At 57.5% G+C, this 21,376-nt stretch overlaps 3 protein-coding genes across 3 annotated transcripts; 2 read left to right on the forward strand and 1 right to left on the reverse strand.

The window, feature by feature from the left end:
* The first annotated feature begins 816 nt into the window (after positions 1 to 816).
* Positions 817 to 2,069, forward strand: LOC112301945 (testis-specific serine/threonine-protein kinase 1-like). Its single transcript, XM_024557524.3, has one exon. It carries the CDS (start codon positions 818 to 820, stop codon positions 1,928 to 1,930), a length of 1,113 nt encoding a protein of 370 aa, XP_024413292.1. The 5' UTR covers position 817; the 3' UTR covers positions 1,931 to 2,069.
* Positions 2,070 to 6,389: 4,320 nt separating this feature from the next.
* TSSK2 (testis specific serine kinase 2) lies at positions 6,390 to 7,739 on the forward strand. Its single transcript, XM_024557523.2, has one exon. It carries the CDS (start codon positions 6,496 to 6,498, stop codon positions 7,606 to 7,608), a length of 1,113 nt encoding a protein of 370 aa, XP_024413291.2. The 5' UTR covers positions 6,390 to 6,495; the 3' UTR covers positions 7,609 to 7,739.
* A 1,823-nt stretch (positions 7,740 to 9,562) lies between these two features.
* ESS2 (ess-2 splicing factor homolog) lies at positions 9,563 to 21,098 on the reverse strand. The gene is made up of 10 exons (XM_024557316.4): positions 20,906 to 21,098; positions 19,756 to 19,924; positions 19,562 to 19,663; positions 15,647 to 15,816; positions 15,420 to 15,537; positions 14,970 to 15,103; positions 14,083 to 14,185; positions 12,737 to 12,846; positions 10,602 to 10,717; positions 9,563 to 10,111 (listed from the first exon to the last, which is right to left on the reverse strand). Exons 1-10 carry the CDS (start codon positions 21,038 to 21,040, stop codon positions 9,832 to 9,834), a joined length of 1,437 nt encoding a protein of 478 aa, XP_024413084.1. The 5' UTR covers positions 21,041 to 21,098; the 3' UTR covers positions 9,563 to 9,831.
* Between the last annotated feature and the right edge of the window lie 278 nt (positions 21,099 to 21,376).

Here is a 21,376-nt window from a genome sequence, read left to right on the forward strand (position 1 = left end):
AGAGGGCACAGTTCTGGCTTCCTGAAGGCAGTGACCCCCAGGCCTGGAGTCTTTGCCCCTGCTGCCCCTCCTCCACCCTTCACCTTGCTGCATGGCCTGCATGCCACCCGTGTAGACACAGGCAAGGGCCTCTAGGACTTAAGAGAAAATATCAGGGATATTGCTGCCCAGCTCCTTGCCTGTGGGGTCACTGTGGCCTACACCTAACATCACTGCCTTTCTTAAGGTTGCCCTCTCTACACTACCCTTCCCAGGTTCCAGTGATCATCCCTCCCTTCTTCCGGGAGAGTGTGACTACCACTGGGGTTTCCTACACTCTGCTCCCACCTCAGCAAAGTATGCCCTTATTAACCCCTCAGACTGCCCCAACTGGAGTATGCCTCGCTTCACGCTAGGACAAGCACCTGCCCTGGGTTTCCCGGGCTGCAGTAATTAGCTCTGCTGCTCAACGAGCAGTCCTTGGTTTGGAGGCATGGTGTCCCCACAGACCCCTGCTACCTTTGGTCCCAGCCAAATGCAAGGCCACTCTCTGTGGGCTTTCAGACTGCTGCAGCCCAGTGGCTAGCCTTCCAGGGTTCTGAGTCCAAGTGGCTTAAGCCATTCCCCAGGGGGTTCCTTTATGACTTCACCCACGGAAGTCACTTGGGAAACAATGCTGAATGTTCCACCCCAGAGTCTGGGCCTCTAAGGAGGCAGGGACAGCAGGCAAGGCCAGCCCAGAGGACTCTCTGTTCACAGTGTAAATGAGGACACTGCTGGCCCATGTCTTGCAAGGATGTAGAGGGCAGCCTCAGAGGCACTGGGTGCTCCTGGCACCATGGATGATGCTGCCATCCTTAAGCGACGAGGCTACATCATGGGAATAAACTTGGGAGAGGGCTCATATGCAAAAGTCAAATCCGCTTACTCTGAGCGCCTAAAGTTCAATGTGGCGGTCAAGATCATCGACCGCAAGAAAGCCCCCACAGACTTCTTGGAGAAATTCCTTCCCCGGGAAATTGAGATTCTAACCATGCTAAACCACCGCTTCATCATCAAGACCTATGAGATCTTCGAGACATCGGATGGCAAGGTTTATATTGTCATGGAGCTCGGGGTCCAGGGTGACCTCCTTGAATTCATCAAAACCCGGGGAGCTCTGCATGAAGATGACGCTCGTAAGAAGTTCCACCAGCTCTCCTCAGCCGTCAAGTACTGCCACGACCTGGACATTGTCCACCGAGACCTCAAGTGCGAGAACCTTCTCCTTGACAAGGACTTCAACATCAAGCTATCTGACTTCGGTTTCTCTAAGCGCTGCCTAAGGGATGACGGTGGCCGAACAACACTCAGCAAGACCTTCTGCGGGTCGGCGGCTTATGCAGCCCCTGAGGTCCTACAAGGCATCCCTTACCAGCCCAAGGTCTATGACATCTGGAGCCTGGGCGTGATCCTCTACATCATGGTCTGTGGCTCCATGCCCTATGATGACTCTAATATCAAGAAGATGCTGCGCATCCAGAAGGAGCACCGCATCGACTTCCCTCGCTTCAAGAACTTGACGGGTGAGTGCAAGGACCTCATCTACCGCATGCTACAACCAGACGTCAACCGGCGGCTGCGCATTGATGAGATCCTCAGCCACTGCTGGGTGCAGCCTAAGGCCCGGGGCCTGTTCTCCGCAGCCATCAACAAGGACGGGGAGACCTCCCAGGAAGCTGAGCCCTCAAGGACCGCTGAGCCTGTCTCTGACAAGAAGTCTGTCCCCAAGCTGGAGCCCCAGGAGGAGGCACAGCCTGAGGTGAAGCCAGAGTCAAAACCCAAAGAGGAGACGCTGCAAGTACAGGTGTCAAAGCCTGTGGGGACCACCAGCCTCACCCTGTTAGGCGAGCAGCCGAACAAGGAGACAGTAGAAGGGGGCTCCCCGAAGCCTCCAGAGACACACAGCTAGTGAGCTTCTTTGCATGGCCCAGGGGCTGGCAGGGAATGAGGTAGAGGTCACGGCTTCAAGCCTGAGCTCCAAAAAAAGTCAAGGGACAAGCGAGTGAAGGGAAGATGATCCCAGATAAACCGCTATTTTCGTCAGTTTATTTTCCCTCCCTTTGAACTTGGTAACCTACATGGTAAAGAAGGAATAAATCACTATATTAACACAGACTCTAGGGTGAATGTCTTTGCCCCAGCTGACTGGGGTCATCCAGGGAGAAGATCCATCCCACCTCACCCCACCCCAAGTTTGGAAAATGCATCCCAGTGTGCTCAACCCTGACCATGACCAGAGGCCCTGGACCAGAGCAGAGAGCTGAGTGAGGAAGATGCTGCTTTGACAGGCAGGCCATGAGTACAGTATTGGGTGGAGAGGGGATAAAGAGAGGACAGGACCAAGGAGGCAAGGTGACTGCTTGTAGATGACAGGTGGGATGGGAGGAGGACCCAAAAGGCTGCTGGTGTGGAGGGACCTGCAGAGGGCAGATAGACCAGCTTCTTAGACTCTTGAGCTCCCCACCCTGATGGGCAACCCAGTTTTTCTGCTCTGTTCACCAGGAGTTCCCCTGTGTCCAACCAGCTCCCAGTTATCAACGGTTCCCTGAGTCACCCCACCCTGTGGCCATTCCCCCAGCCCAGAGGAAACAGGGGGCTCCGCTGGACAGCCCAGCCACACTCCAGCCTGCGTGTTCCACAACTACCCTGGGGCCTTGACCACACCCTGTTCCCCCCTGGTTCCAGTCTGTCCCCAGGAGTGCCGATCCCTGCCAGAGTAGACAAGCTGATACCAGTGAGTAGGAGACCGGACAGGTGTCCTCACAATGCCTGCCTGGCTCTTTGGCCATCTGTGTCCCACAGAGGGAGCAGGCTTGCACTCAGCATCACCAACCGCAGTGGTCTGCAGGGCCCTGCCCGCCCTTTCCTATGCAGTCCTCACCTCTGCCGTGATGGCCCTTTCTCTTCGTGCCCTGCACTCGCTCTGACAGCCTCATGCCGACCTGCAGGAAGTGAGACCCAACCTGCAACCCTCGCCCAAGTTAGTTCACCACTCTGCTGGGCTCCTCCCTTCCCACAGCCACCTTCGCACACACTGTGTCCTCCTATCTCCGCGTGTGTGCGTGCGCCTGTGTGTGTGATGGCTCAGCTACCACCGAGGCCTCATCCTTACCTTGGCATTGCCTCCCACAGCACCCAGTCTGGCTCCCTCTGCTGAGCAAGGATCCCAGTGCCTGGCCTTTGAGGTCCTCCCAGGTCTGGCCTCTTCCTGGCCTTGCAGCATCTTCCCTCACCCCCACACCTGCCATACACATTATAATCATGCTTGTGGATGCATTCCTGTGGAACTTGCCTCTCTCTCCAGCCTCAGCTGAGGGGTCATGGCCTCCACAAGGCTTTCTGGGGGCCCCAACAGTACTCAGCAGCCAGCCACTGAGCTCTGCCACAGCAGGCCAGTGAGTGCCCAGGGCCCAGGCACATATCAGGCCGTCCAGTTCTCAGAGAAGACTGAAGGCTCCTGGAGCCCAGTCATGCAGCTTGTCCAGTGGTGGAGTGGAATTACAGAGCGCCGAGTGGACCTGAGATGGGGACGTCCCAAGGAGAGGCTCATGAACCTCCTCCTCTCGGTCACATCAGTCCTCAGGGCAGCGGGCAGCGGGTGGAAAGAGGGTCCCCGAGTCTCACTGCAGCCCTGAGGTGAGTCTGGGCAAGAGGGGCTGCAGGAAGGAGCACTTACTGTGTGCTTTCCAGGTGGGGAAACAGCTCAGAGAGGGCAGCCAACTTGTTGAATCACACATGGAGCATGGAGTGGCAGCCTGAGTCACTGAAGCAGATCCAGCTCCCCAGGAGGCCTCATATGCTGGCCATGCCTGTAAACTGCTCAACCCTGGACTCAGCCCTGGCTTAGACCCCTTCAGTGACTGCACCCCCAAAGGCTTTAGGGTGAAGACCCTCAACATGGATTCTGTGACCCACAGTGCTCCCTACTGTCCCTGTATCCTCTCAACACTGTCCATTCAGGCCATCACGTGCACCTGCAGTCCTCGTCTGCCTGCACGTGGCCAACTCCTAAGACCTCAGCCTTCCCAGACCTCCCAGCCTCCCCACGTCCAGTCCCCAGTCCATCGGAGTGACGATGAACCTCCTTGGCCTCTGGGCTCCAGGAAGGCATGGGTCCTTTCTAGGTCATCAGTGTACCCCAGGCCCTGGAAGTGACCCTCAAATGCTTATGGGGTGAGTAGACAAGTGGTTGCCCAATTATGGAGGAAACTGAAGCTCAGGAGTGCCCTTCTCAGGGTCTGCAGGTCTCTGACCCACAGGACTGCAGTTCAAGAGCCCCGCTGGACATCCGCTGGTCCAATCTAACACTCCTGCCTCCCACATACCGGGAATCCCTGCCTCAGCATGCACATCCTGGGCAAAGCTGCCTGCCCCATGACTCTGCATGATGCTGAGACCCGCCGCCTTCACCACGTCCAAGAACCAAAGAGGCCACACTGTCCAGGAAAGAGCAGGTATGAGGCCATAGAATCCACACTGTGGGGTCAGTGGAGTCGGTCAAAAAGGAAGGTACGCAGGAGCATCGCAGACAGAACATTTGGGGCACAGGAGAAGCAGGGGTCATCCTCACCCAGCTGTGGGTCCTGGCCTACAAATCGTCACAGCCAGCCCCTTCTGGGACACAGAGCAGTCAAGTATTGGTCATTGAGGCTAAAAAGAGCCCCCAGAAGAAAGAGGGCCTCAGGGAGAAAGCAGCTCTTGGGAGGCCTGGCTGCTGGAGGGTAGTCGCCTACTGTGGGCCCACCCTGCTGGACACAGTCACTCCCACCTGTCACCTGCACTCTGGCTGCCCTGCCCCTGCCATCTTCCACATGGATCTGCAGACACAGAGGGCTCCCCACAGGCTCCAGGCGCACCCACATGGCCACGCTCTGGTCCACGTGACATCTATCTGCCGGCCATGTCTTGCCCCTCGTCAACCCGGTGGAGCCCTACTGATCCTCTGCACGCCAGCTCCATCGTCAGTCCCTGCGGGCCCACACAGAAGCAGGCCTTCCTCCCTCTCCCCGAAACACAGAGCACATGGCACACCGGTCCTGACAACTTGCTGCGTGTGGACATGGGATGCCTGTGGCGGAAAACAAATGAGCCACAGGGCTTCCGAAGTGCCCAAGGAGATGTATAGAGGAGACCTTATATTCCAACGCAGAACTCCATCCATGTGCCCTGAGAAAGGGTTTTCACATTGTTTCCGGGTGCAAAAGGAGGTCTGAGAGATGCGAGCAAGGCGCTTTCCCAGGGTCCGACAGCTACAACATGTCACTCCTCACAAAGACCCAAACTGACATAACTGAGGACCCTTCCCCACCCAGGTGCTTGCTCTTCACAGTTGATTCTCTGGGTGCTGCTGGACCTCGGCACCCCCAGGAGCCCCAGCACCCAGGCTCTGCCCAGGGCCCCGCCTGGTCACGGATCAGCGGACTAGTTGTCTCCCTCTGTTGCCTGGAGTCCCCAGACCCACCCTTAGCCAGCCTCTTGCCTGGTTGAAGGCACCAGCCTCCACTCACCCCAAAGCCCATTCTCTATGCTGCCATCTTAAAACGTGCTGTGGGCCACAGCTCTCCTTGCCCTGTGCCCTGCAATGGCTGCCCATCACTCAGGGAAAAGCCCCCACCGACATTTTCCGCCACCTCCCTCCTGTTTGTGGAACTCCGCCAATCTCAGAACAAGCCCTCTCCTCTCCCAGGCTCTTCCCTACCTGGATGTCTCATCACCTCCTCCTCTACCTGACTGAAGCCCAACTCATCCTGCAGGGCCACCCCAGTCCTCGGAACACATCTGCCAGCCTGGGACCCACAGCACCCCAGAGCCCTGCCTACCCTTCCACCCCTCACGTGTCCCGCCCACCGCAGCAGCAGCAGCACTGATCCACCCAGCTTGGACCCCAAACAGAAGCTGCTCTTGTCCGCTAAGCTTGGAACCACCGCCAGCGTGGCCAGACCAGAGCAGTCCCTCCCAGGCACTGCCAGTCCCGAGGACACAAGCCCTAGATGGAGATTTCCTCATATCCCAGAGAAGCTGCTGGAAACTGGCCCCAGTGGGATAGGAACCAATGCAGAGTCAGTCCTCATAGCCAGGAGAGGAAAACCAGCACAGGGCTGGTGCACCAGCTGGACCTAGGCAGCCCCCATCTTCGGCCTGACTCGTGACGGGGAAACCTTGACGAGGAGGAACAGGGAGGGTTACCACAGTCCTGGGTGCCAGCGTCCTTCCAGTGGGTGGCAAGTAGCACTCCTATCAGGTCAGCCTGGCTTCAGGGTTCTAGGGGCCCTGTTCCCCCTAGTCCAGGCTCCACTCCTGGCTGCCTGGCTTTATGACTTCACAGGCTGAAGTCACATGGAGATAATGCTGAGCATTCCACAAGTCCAGGCCAGCCCAGCCAGACGGCTCCCCACACTGTAAATGAGGACGATGCCTGCTGGCCCACGTGGGGAGGGGATGTAGGAGGCAGAGGCGCCGGCCGCTCCTGGCACCATGGATGATGCCGCGGTCCTAAGGAAGAAGGGTTACATCGCGGGCATCAATCTTGGCAAGGGCTCCTACGCAAAAGTCAAATCAGCCTACTCTGAGCGCCTCAAGTTCAATGTGGCGGTCAAGATCATTGACCGCAAAAAGACCCCCACTGACTTTGTGGAGAGATTCCTTCCTCGGGAAATGGACATCCTGGCAACTGTCAACCACCGCTCCATCATCAAGACCTATGAGATCTTTGAGACCTCAGATGGGCGCATCTACATCGTCATGGAGCTTGGTGTCCAGGGTGACCTCCTTGAGTTCATCAAGTGCCAGGGGGCCCTGCACGAGGATGTGGCACGTAAGATGTTCCGCCAGCTCTCCTCGGCCGTCAAGTACTGCCACGACCTGGATGTTGTCCACAGAGACCTCAAGTGCGAGAACCTTCTCCTTGACAAGGACTTCAACATCAAGCTATCTGACTTCGGTTTCTCCAAGCGCTGCCTGAGGGACTGCAGCGGGCGCATCACCCTCAGCAAGACCTTCTGCGGGTCAGCAGCGTACGCGGCCCCCGAGGTCCTGCAGGGCATCCCCTACCAGCCCAAGGTCTATGACATCTGGAGCCTGGGTGTGATCCTCTACATCATGGTCTGTGGCTCCATGCCCTATGATGATTCCGACATCAAGAAGATGCTGCGCATCCAGAAGGAGCATCGCATTGACTTCCCTCGCTCCAAGAACCTGACGGGTGAGTGCAAGGACCTCATCTACCGCATCCTGCAACCAGACGTCAACCGGCGGCTGCACATTGACGAGATCCTCAGCCACTCGTGGCTGCAGCCCCCCAAGCCAAAAGCCATGTCTTCTGCCTCATTAAAGAGGGAGGGTGAGGGCAAGTACCGGGCCGATTGCAAACTGGACACCCGGCCAGGCTCACGGCCTGAGCACCGGCCCGAGCACCGGCCCGAGCACCGGCCTGAACACCGGCAGGACCACAAGCTGGGGGCCAAAACCCAGCACCGGATGCTGGTGGTGCCTGAGAACGAGGACAAAATGGAGGACAGGCTGGCCGAGACCTCCAGGGCAAAAGACCATCATGCCTCAGGAGCCGAGGTGTGGAAGGCAGGTACCTAGGGCACAGAAGGCGGGGGCAGGGCATGGTGCATGGTGGCACCCACGTAAGCTAAGTAGGCAGGTAGGAGCTGAAGAAGGCACAGGTGCAAGGAACAAGTAAAATCTGTCAATTAAACCACTATTTTGATTACGTTCTATTAGCTTTCTTCCACTTAGCAAAGACGTTAATTACTGACCACCAAATAAACCACAAAGTGTAAACAAGCATCAAGAGTGCCCCCTGAGGAGTCTTTTTCTCCAGGACTCAGCCAGCCACCCTCCATGCGGCACGGGGGTCTCCAGCATAGGGGTCCAGAGACCGGTGCTCAGGAGTAGTTACTCGCAGAGAGGCTTTGTGGGCAAGGAGAAGGTTGCAGCCATGGACCATCCACCAAGCTCCCACTGGCCTCTGTGACTTGCCGTGCCCAGCGCCTCCAGGGCTGGCCAGGTACATGTATCTCCATCTCAGGCACAGCCCAGCCCACTGACCCCATCCCGCTCCCTCACACAACCCTTCCTTAAACTTCTCCTCTCCCTTTCCCCCCTCCCCTCTCCTCGGAGCGTCCCCCTCATCCCCCAGGCAGGCAACCCCAGCTGAGACTTCTGACCAGCACCCTCTTGCCCTGATCACCCCACTTAGAGCCCAATTTTGTCACCTGTCATTTCCCAGAGCACACTCCCAATAGGTCAGCCAAGTGCTGTAAGTCACCAGCACCTGGCCTTGGGTAGCCTTGCCTGGACCGCGTTCCTCTATGCCTCTCACTCGCACCCACTCAGACCTGTCTCCCCCCTTCCAAAGGACACCCTCAGGCCCAGGGCCACCCTTCCCTATGGGGGAAAAGCACCAAAATGCACATGTTCCAGTCCCAGCCCTTGGTCCAAGCTCACCTGCTAAGCCCGCCACCAGCCCCCTCTGTGGGTCCTAGGGCACAGCCAGGGCTCAGCCCCCAGGAGCATGCAGGAACTCACTGTCCAGGAGCGCAGGCTAGTGGCGCCCACCAGGAGCAGCCCTGCACCAGCCTCCAGAGGACACTAGCCCTCCCGGAGGGCAGAAGAGGACCAGTGCAGGAGTACCCAGGAAGATGGCCTAGTGCAGGGCTGGCTGTACTCGAAGCAGGACTCCAGCCTCAGGGATTCCAGGTTGCCTCCCTGAGCAGCGAGGCCTCAAAGGCACAATCTGACCCCAGCTGGGACCAGAAGAGACCTATGTGGCAAGCAGCCACAGTCTTGGGCCCCTCACCTGCATGTGAAGCAGCTGATCCTGGGCCTCCTGGGAGTCGGGCAGCAAAGCCCTCAGGCTGCTGAGAAAATGCTGGCTGATGGTACAAACAGCACTGTCAGGTCTGCATGCAGCCAGGCCCCACTGCAACACTGTGGCCAGGTTACTATTGCCTGGGGCTGCTCCTGGTGGGAGTAACCAGGTGAGACTGGTGACTCAGCAGCCTAAGGCTGGCAGTGCTGGAGCACTGGGGGAGAAGGGCAGGAAGAAGGAGACAGCCCTGTCCCACCTGAGCTGGAAGCCAGGCGCTTGGAGGTCACAGTGAGGCCACTGGGTACTTCATGCAGGAGTGTGGACTGACACCCAAGTAGGACTCATGCAGCCCTGTCACTGGCAAACCATGCAGGCCAGCCAGGCCTAGCTGGGGAGGCTGCAGACCTGGGCCCAGCACCCCAGGTGGACCCTAGAGGCTGAACTCCCAAGGGCTCTGTCCCACCGTCAGAGGAACAAAACTTGGAGCATGGGTGGGGGAGTCATAGACCAACATGCTGTGTGCTTAGCTCAGAAGGTTTTAAGCCCAGGAGTGCCACAGCAAACAATGCAGGTGGTGGCAGGAAAGGCCACACATTCTGGCCCTCCGAGGGTCACCCCACAGAGTGACAGCCTCCCCAGGAGGCCCACCGTCCTGAGACCTCAATGCAGGCCGAGGGATGGCCACGGGGCCGCGCAGGCAGTGGGACGGAGAGTTGGCCCGCAGACTGTGCTGGGTGTTCTTTACTTCTTGTTACACAGAAACGGGCACGGGTTTCCATAGAAAAAGGCTTAGCAAAGCCCCGGGATGCACAAGGGCCACAGGGTGGGTCCCGTGCCAGCCTGGCTGTGACATGGCACCGTTCTTCCGAGGCTCCTGGGACAGTTATGCTTTTGGCCCGGGCCTGGGTCCCCAGAAGGCCGGGTCCTCTGCTGGCTGGACAGCTGCCCTGCGGGCTCCACAAATCTCCCCTGAGCCCGGCCCGGGCCTGGCCCTAGAAGAAGTCTGAGGCTTTGCGCCGGGCAGGGAGCTGCAGCAGGTTGTCCGTGATGGAGGCCGGGTCCTGGCTGAGGGGGGTGCGTGTGGCGGAGCCAGGTGCTGGTGTGCTCGTCGGGGTCTGGGGCCCGCCGGCTGGGGTCTTGAGGTGGGCTGAGCGTGCTGGGGATGGCGTGTAGCTGGCGCGCAGGGCCCGGTCTGTGTACTTGCTGGCTGTCCTGCTCACAAGGCGCTGTAGGGCCGGGGACATGGCTGGGCTCAGGCCTTTGGGGGTGAGGCTGGGGTGGGGGGTGAACGAGAGGGGCAGGAAAGAAAAGAGGGTAGGGTTAGGTTGGATGGGGCACCACCAGCAGCAGGGGCTGCTATAGCCCCACAGAAGGACACGTGGGAGACTCGTGGTCATCCTGGGCAGGGGACGCCAGCAGCCTGGCATAGCGCAGCATGGCCAAACCTGAGGATGAGTGCTGCTGCTGCCCTTGGCTGCGGGGATGGGGTGAACCCCCACTTTCTCTACGGGGAATGATGACACCCATCTTCACAGGGCTGACAGGAGCTCACGGTGGAACAACAGGCCTAAAGGTGCCTCCTAGGGATGTGCCTAAGAGCGGGTTGTAGAAAAGGTGGAGAGGGCCTCGCTCTGGACCACAGGAGCTGCCACAGGACCCACGGAAGGACCCTTGGGCCGGCCCTGCAGACTAATGTCCACACTGGCAGCTGGGGCCGAGTGGGAGCAGGGAGAAACCCCCACCAGGGTCAGGAGCCCCTCACCTGGCCAGGTTCTCAGTCACTCTCCGCAAGGCCTCCTGCTTCTTGGCCCGGTTCTTGGCAGCGGCCTCATTGGCCATCTTCAGCCCCAGCCGCTCCCTGCGGCCCGGCTCCAAGATCTGCAAAGCAGGTGTGTGGGTGGCCAGTGGCAGCCTGCTGCTGAGCCAGGCAGTCCCTCGCTGCTGGAGGGGCTGCCTCTTCCCAGAGCCCCTATAACCCCAACATCACCTCCCCTAAAAGCTCCCTGGAGAACTCCCAACCAGCTAGGTGAGCTGCCCACCCCACCTGTCATCATGGTTTTCTCAAAGCTGGCACTGCTAAGTTAGGAACTTCACAATCCTTTAAAAAAGAAGAGGGTCTTATTTTAATCTGCTGCCCTCTGCTTATCTGCCTTTACCGACCGTCTGTATTTCTTTTGAGAAGTTCCCAAAACGTGTCCTTGGCCTATTTTTCTGACAAGGTGCTTACCTTGTTTTTTTGTTTAGTTGTTTTTTACTTACAGGAGTTTTATCCACGTTGGTTCTATTGTGCTGTGCCATACAAATTCCTTTTCGGCTATTTTAGTTTTACGTGTGCCTTTCAGCTGTACTTCAGTCTGTCACTTCCACAGAGCGTAAGCCAGACGTCACTTCCTCTGCTTTCAGTTTACAAAGCCCTTTCTACCTTAAAGCCAGATCAAATACTGACCACCATTCTCTCCTAACTTCTTTATGCTTACTGTTTTATATTTAACTCATCCAACTCTCTGGAACACATTCTGCTGGACAGGTTAAGGACCTGGTTCACTTCATTTCCAAATTACTACTCGGCACCACGTGAGAGCATCTCTAACACCCCGTATGTAAGTTCTGACTTGGACCGAGGTTTGTTTCAAAACTTTCCTTTTTTTTTTTGTTGACCGGCAGGTTCTGGGCCCAGGGGCACATCCAACACATCTATGGCTTTTGTATCAGACAGCATAGGCTCCTCTCTGTCATTCCTCTCTCAGGGTCTTTTGTTGTTGTTGTTGTTATCTTTGCAACACATTTTAGAACCAAGGTACCAAAAACCTCTGCATAGGTCCTGTCTGGACACGCTACCCCTCTGAACTCCACAGGGTGCGAGGCACGGTACGTCCTACACTGAGGAGGCCACAGGACAGAGCCCACACCCCCGCTTGGGGGGGGGGGGAGTCAGCAGTGTTCTCCTGACGTGAGTCTGTGGTTTCTTTGCAAAAGCTAAGTTCTTCCCGGTTATTCTAAATTTCTGTCGCTACAGTGAGTGAGCTCTCTTTTTCTGCTGCACTTCAAACTGACTGCTGCCAGCACTAAGGGACTGGTTCAAGACGACCGACCCAGCCTCCTACACAGGCCCTCTGCATCAACCCCGGACCCCAAGCCCAGTTCTTTGGGCTGTTAGAGCAATGCAAGCCTGCGCCCTTTGTCTCTGTGACGACACCAACCATGGCCGCCCTCCACCTCCCAGCACTCCACAGTTAGTACAGGCAGCAACCACACCTGGACGACAGGACTGCATGCTCCCAACTTTTGGGGGCTTCTCCTCTTTCCCCTTCCACACCACACCAGTCACTCAGTTTCCTCACAAACTGCGTGGAGACCGGAGCACCTCATCTTCCCAACGCCACTGCTGGGCCGGGCCCCACTGACCTGCCCACTTGCCCATACCATCCTAGGCCACCCCATCTCTGCCAGAGGCCTCTCTGTGCAAACACACAGCCCTCCTGGGGACACACACCACCCCATGTGGAACACTGCGGCTCTGGGACCCTTCCCAGACCTCAGGCCTGCAGCACAGTCGGAGCTCTGGATCTGCCTCCGCCTCTGAGACCACTGTCACCTTTGAGCAGCCCGTCCCCTCAAAGAAGCCACACCCACCACACCCCTGCCCTGCCCGGCTGCCTCACTCTGCCAGTCCTTCCTTGACAAAGCCACCCATCTACCCAAGCCTGTCCTCACTGTCATGACCCCACTCAGCAGGGCAGTGCCTGAGCAGGTGCGCGGCCTGGCACGTGGCCCCATGGCCTGGCTGGCTGGTCAGCCCTGCTTCGACCGCCGGCAGCTGGGCCCTGCACGGAGCCCAAGGTGCTCAAGACCACACATCGCCCGAGGTCCCACCTGTGCTCCCTCACCATGACACACCTTGAAGGCTGGCCCCGGTGTCCTGTCCACGTAGGGGGTCTCTGATCCTTCCACTCTCAGGGGTGTGTTCTCAACCTCCCCCCAGGTCATTAGCGGGGACTCGTTCACACCTGCAGAGAGAGAGCCCACAGCCACTTCAGGCAGGGCGACCCAGGCAGGGGCGCAGCCAGGCCCACCCTCCCACCACAGCCATGCCCCCACCCCTGTGCACATTCCAGCTCACAAACACCTGGCGGCAGCTGGGCCTCTGTCCTTCCCCAGGACTCTGGAACCCTGACATCTCTGCCCTCTGAGAGGGAAGCAGCAAGGCCATTATGGGCACAGGGCGGGCACAGGGCAAGCCTAGGGCCCTACAGCCGTGGGGCTTGGCTTGGAGGGGGCTCTCTGGAGAAGCTGGGCAGGGTCAGCGAGGCCCCCATCCTAGCACAGGGCCAGGGGAACCTCCTAGGGGTCACCGATGGCACCCCAGCCCAAGGGAGGAGACACTTAGGGGCTTCCAGAGCTCCTGTATCTCCCAGGACCCTGGGCAAACCTGTGGCGCCTCCACACGCCCTAGCCTGTGTTGTGGCAACCAGTTCCCCAGAGCGCAAAGGCCAGTGCATGAGAGGGTACAGGGACGGTGTGTGTACTGGGACACTGGCCCCAAAGTTCATACACCTTCTGTGTGAGGAAACACAGGGCTGGAGCCCAGAGACCCTCCTTACAAGGCTCTCTAAACTTAGGTTTGTAAGCATGGGGCGCCTGCTAACACGGGCCCCAGAACTAAGAAACATTATCCCAGGACGGAGGGGATGTCCAGCCCCAGCCCGGGCCAGTGGCAGGAGGTGGGTGGCCCGAGAGAGGGGCACACAATCCTGCAGCTCCCCGAGGCCAAACTTGCCCACCGCGCACAGGCCAGGCATGGCCTCTGGAGGCTCCAGGTGCACCCAGCCTCCTGCCGATGACGACCTGCCTTCCACACAGCAAGGCACCTGCTGGCAGCCCACTAGACAACGCCGCCCTTACTGCGAAGCAGGCCTCAGGCCTCCCCTGTGCCCCTCACCACGCCAGTCTGTCCAGCAGAGCCCCCCAAAACCTCTGGTTCCGACAAACTCGGTCTGTCCCGCTCAGCTTTGGGTGAGGGACAGAGACCACCCACTAAATGGGCCAGGCCCCCCACACATCACCAGCAAGGTCTGCCTGAGAGTCCAGCCCTGTCCTTGCGGATGGGTACCGGATCTCTGAGTCATAAAAGGCATGTGGCAGACCCAGGGGAGCACCAAGAGTGGCCAGGGCCAACGGAGCAGCCCACCTCCCTCCAGGCAGTCCCGCAGGGGGGCCAGCTTGCCAGCAGGTGCATTTCTCACCAGGGGCAGGAGAAGGGGTGGCGACAAATCCAAATCCGCCGACACGAGGGGACTCCTGGGGGATCAGCTCCTTGCCATCAGGGCCCACCTTGCCCTGTTTGTGCTGGAACAAGCAGAGAGGCTAGTGTCAGGGGGCACTACTCTCGTCCACTGGCGGAAGGGCAGGGGCACAGTGGAAACACTTCACTCCCCCGCAGAGCACAGCTGGGGCTCTGGGTCTGGTAGCCCCGTTGGGGAGAAAGAGAGGGAGGACTTGGCCCCTGCAAAGACCTTGAGGACCTGTGACAGCAGGTGTCCAAAGAAGGAAGCTCCCCTCAGTCCTCTCCCTCCATGCAGGCGGCACATGGCCACACCCCACATGGGATACTTTCAGGGGCTCCTGACTTCAGGCCCCCGCGGGGGCCACACTAACCACGGGTGCCTGTGCTCTGATCTCTTCCCGTAAAGCCCCTGAAAGAGCCTCTAGAGCAGTCTCCCACCTCCGACCCCATGACCACCAAAGGCACCATCACACGGGAACTCTCAGGCTCAGAAACCTTTGCCATCTGCCATGCCAAGCCCCCCACCCCAGCCCGCCCACCCACCGGCTGGGCCTAGTGCAGAGGTGCAGGTCTGGCCACACTGGCCCAGCTCGTGGCAGCTGATTTTGTCTCTGCCTTTGCCTCCCAAGGGAGATGGCACAGAACTGGACCCACGGAATGTGTCTGACCAAAACAGCACCCCAATGTGTACAGAAGACTTGGGACCCTGCCACAGAGGAGCTCCAAACACTTTTGCACAGCTGAGCTCCGCCAAGCCCAAGAATGGTCCTAATATAAGAGGAATAGCCAAGAAAGAAAAGGTCATTTCTGCCCACAGCCAGCCCACTGTTGGCTCCCGACACCCACCTGGGCATTGAGGGCAGCGGCCTGCTGCAGCTGAGACCTGCTCAGGGCCTGGCTGAAGGGGTCCCTGAGGAAGCGAGTATTCTTATGCACCACCTGCCGGGGCTTCTTAAACAGCTGCTCCTCGTCAGGGACACCTGGCAGACCAAGGAGAGGGCAGCAGGTACCAGATGGGTGGGCAGGCTCCACCCCCTCCCAATGACAGAGGCCCAGTGAGGGCCTGAGAGAGGCCAAGTCACTCCCCACTGAACAGAAGCACGAAACCTACTTCAGCCTCCACATCACAGAACCGAACAAACCTGGAGAGGGCTTCACTCTCTCACTTACTTCACACATGGGCCCACCCGCCCCAAGACAGACCAGGACCCCTCCGAGGCCCAGAATGCAAGGGAACACAGACGCATACCCTGGAGGCCAGATCCACACAGAGCCCCGCCCACACCGCCTGCTCACCCTCTGGGTAGTACATGAGGGAGTTCTTGGCTCTATATTTCCAGGTCTCCACACCAGCCTGGCTGCTCTCAATGGCTTGGTGCTCTGCCGATGGAAGTGCGAGATTATCTTTCTGCCTCTGCCTCACAGAAGGAAAAGAGAGGGTGAGGGCCCCCAGGCACTGTGCCCTGGCCCTGGGACTCCCCCACCCCAACAGAGGGTGCTTCTGCCCCTGCACTCCAGGGCACCTTCTCAAACTCCTCCTCGGCCTGGTAGAGCCAGGCGTGGCGTGCCCGGCTCTTCTCCTTGGCCACCTCCATGATCTCCTGGAAGGAGGCGTTGTCCTCGCTTGTGTACCGGCTCAGGAAGACATCCAGGCTGGGCAGGGGCTCCTTCTCCTCCTCTTCGCCAGCCTGTCCTGCTCAGGGTACAGGGTGGGTGACACAGAACCGTGAGTGGCAGCAACAGCACTCTGCAGTCTGTCAGTCCCAGGGACCACAATGCCCTACAAGCAGGGCTAGCAGGCTCACACCTGGCCCTGGGTCTGTCTGAGAGCCCAGACTGCCAGACAGCTCCCCACCTGCTGGATGCCGAGGGAAGTGTGCGCGCTGACTCCGACTGGAAGGGGGGGCACCCAGGAGTTAGAGAAAGAGCAGTGATCACAGGGGGTCTCCCCACCCAGGCTGTGCCAGTCCTGTAGGACCTGCCTCCGAAGCCCAGGCCCTCTCTCCACCCCTGGGATTTCCTTACCTCGACTGCTCCATCCCCCTTCCTGTGGTACAAGTGCGTCGCTGTCACCTAAGGCTCCTGCCTTACTAGTGGACCTGGAGGCAGGGACCCCACACAGCAAGTGCCCTGGATGGGGCCTCACAGGCACTGGGCTGCAACCCCAGCCACCAGCGGAAGTGGCACCCCCACTGAGGTGGAACCCGTGCACTGTGCTGGGTGGTGCAGACTTCAGCGAGGCTGTCAGGAGGAGGGCCTTTTCTTCCACTCTAGTGACAGCCCTGACCGCCTGCTACCACCCGCTAGACTGTGCAAAGCACAGTGACTAAAAGTTCAGGACCCGGGGTCAGGAAGATGAGGACTCAAACCCCATTCCGCCACAACCGGCTCGGAGACCTACGGAAAGTACTGCCTTCCTGAGCCTCAGTTTTCTCCCCTAGGACTGTGAGCGATGATGGCACCACTAGGTCACTGAAAAGATTCCTTATCTACTGACCCGTAAGAGGTATTTAGAAAACAAAGAATCTGCAAATTGGAGAACCAAGATGGCGGCGTAGGTAGACACACTGCGCCTCCTCCCACAACCAGAACTGACAGAGAATCGAACAGCAAGGGGGACCGACACCAAGGAAATAGAAAATAAACATTCATCCAGACTGGTAGGAGGGGCGGAGACGGGCACTGGGGTGGAGAGGACTCGCGTGGCTGTGGCGGGACTGAGACTGGCGGAGTATGGGACAAATGGCGCAGGCAGTCCGAGCACTAGCAGACCCTGCGGCCCCACATTTGCACAGATAAACCCAGAGGGCCGGACTCAAGAGTGGCGGAGAACGGGGCAGGCAGAGCAGTGGGTAGCACCCTGTGGCACCACATTCGCCCACAGATAAACCGGATGAACGGCGGGGAGCGAGGCAGACCACGCAACCCAGGGCTCCAGCTCCGGGAAATAAAGCCTCAAACCTCTGATTGAAAGCGCCCCTGGGGGTTGGGGCGGCAGCAGGAGACTCCCAGCCTCACAGGAGAGGTCGTTGGAGAGACCCACAGGGGCCTAGAGTGTGCACAGGCCCACCCACTCGGGAACCAGCACCAGAGGGGCCCAGTTTGATTGTGGGTATCGAAGTGAAAGACTGAAATCCGGAGGAGAGTGAAGCGGGCGCCATTGCTCCCACTTGGCCCCTCCCCCACGCACAGCGTCACAACGCAGCGACCAGCATTACCCCGCCCCCGTGAACACCTAAGGCTCCGCCCCTTAAAGTAATAGACGCGTCAAGACAAACAAACAAAAAAAAATGGCCCAAATGACAGAACATTTCAAAGCTCCAGAAAAAATACAGCTAAGCGACGAAGAGATAGCCAACCTATCGGATGCACAGTTCAAAACACTGGTTATCAAGATGCTCACACACTTGGTTGAATCTGTTCGAAAAACAGATGAAAAAATGAAGCCTATGTTAAGAGAAACAAAGGAAAATGTACAGGGAACCAATAGTGATGCGAAGGAAACTGGGACTCAAATCAATGGTGTGGACCAGAAGGAAGAAACAAACATCCAACCAGAAAAGAATGAAGAAACAAGAACTTGGAAAAATGAGGAGAGGCTTAGGAACCTCCCGGACGCCTTGAAACGTTCCAACATCCGAATTATAGGGGTGCCAGAAGGAGAAGAGGAAGAACAAAAAATTGAAAACTTATTTGAACAAATAATGAAGGAGAACTTCCCTAATCTGGCAAAGGAAATAGACTTCCGGGAAGTCCAGGAAGCTCAGAGAGTCCCAAAGAAGCTGGACCCAAGGAGGAACACACCAAGGCACATCCTAATTCCATTACCCAAGATTAAACGCAAGGACCTACATCCAAGATTACTGTATCCAGAAAGCTATCATTTAGAATGGAAGGGAAGATAAAGTGCTTTTCAGATAAGGTCAAGTTAGGTATAATAAGGTCACCAAGCCCTTATTATATGAAATGTTAAAGGGAGTTACCTAAGAAAAAGAAGATCAAAAATAGGAACAGTAAAAATGACAGCAAACTCACAGTTATTAACGACCACACATAAAACAAAAACGAGGGCAAACTAGGCAAACAACTAGAACATGAGGGTTGTCAATAAAGGAGTGGGAGGGGGAGAGGGGGGTGAAGGTACAGAGAATAAGTAGCATTGATGATAGGTGGAAAATAGACAGGGGGAGGGTAAAAATAGTGTAGGAAATGTAGAAGCCAAAGAACTTATAAGTATGACCCATGGACATGCACTATGGGGGGGGAATGTGGGAGGGAGGGGGGTGGGCAGGATGGAGTGGAGTGGGGGGGGAAATGGGACAACTGTAATAGCATAATCAATAAATATATTAAAAAAAAAAAGAATCTGCAAATTGCCTGTGATTCAAGTGCCATATGCAAAGGAGGATCACTCTCCAAGGAGACCACACAAGGGACTGTGCTAATGGCAGGAAGAGCTGGCTTTTAGAGCAGAAAACAGCACGTTTCTGCGAGCACACAGGGCATCCATGTAGGGCATCACACCGGAGACCAGAACCTGAGAACTGCACCTCGTCCATCTGCACGGGTGCTGCCGTTCTGCTCCTGATGAGGACACTGAACGACTGTGAGGACATCCCGTAGCATGTGGAACGCTTATGTTCCACAGAACGCAGAATGCTCTGAGTTCTAGAACGTTCAGAATGTCCTAGAAAGACACCCTCATGAAGTTGAGATGTATCACACACACCTCAATAAATGTCTTCGCAAAGAAAACATTTGTTTGTTCTACACGTACTTGTGGAAAACTCACATCACAGCATGAGCTGTTCTAGACGTAGATGTAAGCAAGACAAAGAACCTGCTCCAGTGGAGGGGAGAGACAATTGAACAGAAATGCCTTTTTAAGTGCCATGGCCTGCAATGGGAAAACAAAACCAGGAAAACACAGAACATCGGGGGCGGTATGAAAAACCAGGAAAACACAGAGCATCGGGGGCGGTGTGACTTCACACTGGGAGGTCAGGAAAGGGTTCCCTGAATGGGTGACATCTGAGCAGAGACTTGGAGAAAGAGGAGTGGCCTGTGCAGTTATCCAAGGGAAGTGGCCAACTTGGAAGAAACGAGTACAGAGGCACCTTAAGGAGACAGCAAGGAAAGGAGCCCTCTGAGGCCCATGAAGCCCACCCGGCCGGGGCTGGCATGCAGTAAGCAGGCGGTAGGAGAGGACGCAAGATTTCCATACCGCAGAGGAGGACCAGAGGCTCAGAGGACTGCCCCACATTTGGGAGCTGGACCCAGAGCTTCTGTCTCTTAGACCGTGCTCTTTGACCCAACAGGCTGCCATTTAGACACGGAGACACAGCAGGGACAAGGTATGACCTGCCTCTGGACCACCCTCACAGGGTGAGATTCCCTGGCAATCCCACCCACGTGACAGAAAGGGAGCATTCACTCACCATCACCGTCCTCCAGGCCCCGGCCTCGGCCCCGGGGCTTGTGGCTCACCACTCCAGTGGCGGTGTGCACCTCAGGGGTTTCAAATGTGGCTGGAGTCACATCTGGGGTTAGAGAGGAAATGGGGGTTAGAGTGAGCCCGAGGCAACAATTCAGCTGGCGTTCCTATCTCTGCCAGCAACAGGGGTCCTCTTACAGGGTGGCGGGGGCTCTCGGGACATCTTGCCCAGCGCAGAGCCAAACTTGATGGCAATCTGGCGCATCCGTTCCAAGTCTCCATTCTCCTCGGCCTCCAGGTATTCCTTCTGTGCCTGCAGCTTTTCCACGTCAGGGAAGAAGTCTCTCTGGATGACTGTCTGGAGGCCCTGTCAGGAGGGATCAGAACCAGGGTCAGAGCAGCCAACTGGGTTCCCCTGCCTCTCAGTCAACCAACATACATGCAAAGACCTACCTCCATTGCTGAGCCCCGCCCCAACCTCTGTCCAGCCCAGTGATCCCCAGAGCTTAGGGGCATTTTCTGATGCGGATAACATCCCCTGCGGCCTTGCCGCAACATCTGACATTACTAAGCTCCCCTCTGTCATGAAACCCTTCTCTCTGCGCTCACGAACTGGTCACTCTCATTCTCATTCGCTGGCCTCACTTCCACACCAGCTAGACCAATGTGAGTGTTGCCACCTTCATGCCAACAGTGACCTCCTACTTCCAACACAAACCCTTTACCCGAACGACTTCAGCCGGTCACCCCACCACCGGCACCAGCTGAGCCCCCCAACTCTGCACCTCCAGCCAGACCTTGCTCCTCAGCTGCACATCTGTGCCCCCAGCTGTTCACTAATGCCACTGGGAGGGCTCCCAAACTGAACCAGTCCCAAACCCAACGGACTCCGATCTCCGTGCCAGCTCCTCCTCCTGACTCTCTGTGGTAAGATTAAGACCTATTTCAAGGTGCCACAATCGCAGCCTCTTTCCAGGACCCTCATTCAGCCTTTGCACTTGCTATTACCAGTCTCTAGAAAGTTCTCTCTGCCACTAGCCTTCCAAACTCTTACTGATGCTTAAATAGAAAACCTCGCTTCCCTAACCCCCACCACATACGAGCAGAACTGCCTCCCCTCTCCCCTGACAAGCCTGCTACTGCCTCCTCCATCAAGCACACCCCCTGCACTGTGTTTATCTGGCTCTCGTACTGCCCACACCCTGAGGGCAAGGACTCCGGCTGCTGCACCTCCGCGAGGGGACCAGAGTGCCACCACCTGTGAGGAGGAGGTACCCGAGAGGAGGGCAAGGCTAAGGGGGGACGAGGATGGACCCAGAAGTCGCTGGCGTCCACACTGAGGTCTTACCTCAATGTACTCTTCTTCGTCCAAGACCCGCTGCTTCCTGATCGCAGCCCCGGCCTCCCCTGCCGCCCGCTTCCTCCCGGGGTGAGACGCGGTGGAGAGCAACAGGGCCCCGGGAGACGCACTAGGCGTCTCCATCACTGTCCCAGGACCTCTCAGCAGGCACGTCACAGCGTCAGAGGGGCGGGCTTGTGCTAGCTGCACAGCGGCTTCCAACAGTTGGCCAATGGGGGTGCCGTGCGTTTCGAAGGCCGACCCGCGCTCCGAGATGACGTCACAAGCCCTCCTCCTGATGGGAATTGTAGTCTTCCCGCTCCGCGCTGTTTCTGTGTATCTGGGGTGTGGGCACTAGACGGCGCTGTGGTGGTGGGGTTAAGGGACGTGTCATTGACGCTAAACATGAAAAGTTCCCGCACTGAGTAAGGCCTTGTAATTCCAATTTGCAAATAATCACTGCGTATGCTTCTATATTAT

The sequence above is a fragment of the Desmodus rotundus genome, chromosome 7 (assembly GCF_022682495.2).
Source record: "Desmodus rotundus isolate HL8 chromosome 7, HLdesRot8A.1, whole genome shotgun sequence".
Lineage (NCBI taxonomy): Eukaryota > Metazoa > Chordata > Mammalia > Chiroptera > Phyllostomidae > Desmodus > Desmodus rotundus.

Excerpts from the sequence above, each read along its gene's own strand:
- LOC112301945 (XM_024557524.3), top strand. The coding sequence starts at position 818 with ATGGATGATGCTGCCATCCTTAAGCGACGAGGCTACATCATGGGAATA.
- TSSK2 (XM_024557523.2), top strand. The coding sequence starts at position 6,496 with ATGGATGATGCCGCGGTCCTAAGGAAGAAGGGTTACATCGCGGGCATC.
- ESS2 (XM_024557316.4), bottom strand. The coding sequence starts at position 21,040 with ATGGAGACGCCTAGTGCGTCTCCCGGGGCCCTGTTGCTCTCCACCGCG. Across the intron at positions 19,664-19,755 it reads CCGAGAGCCCCCGCCACCCT|ATGTGACTCCAGCCACATTT; the intron begins GTAAGAGGACCC and ends CTCTAACCCCAG. Across the intron at positions 10,112-10,601 it reads GTGACTGAGAACCTGGCCAG|CCTCACCCCCAAAGGCCTGA; the intron begins GTGAGGGGCTCC and ends CCCCCACCCCAG.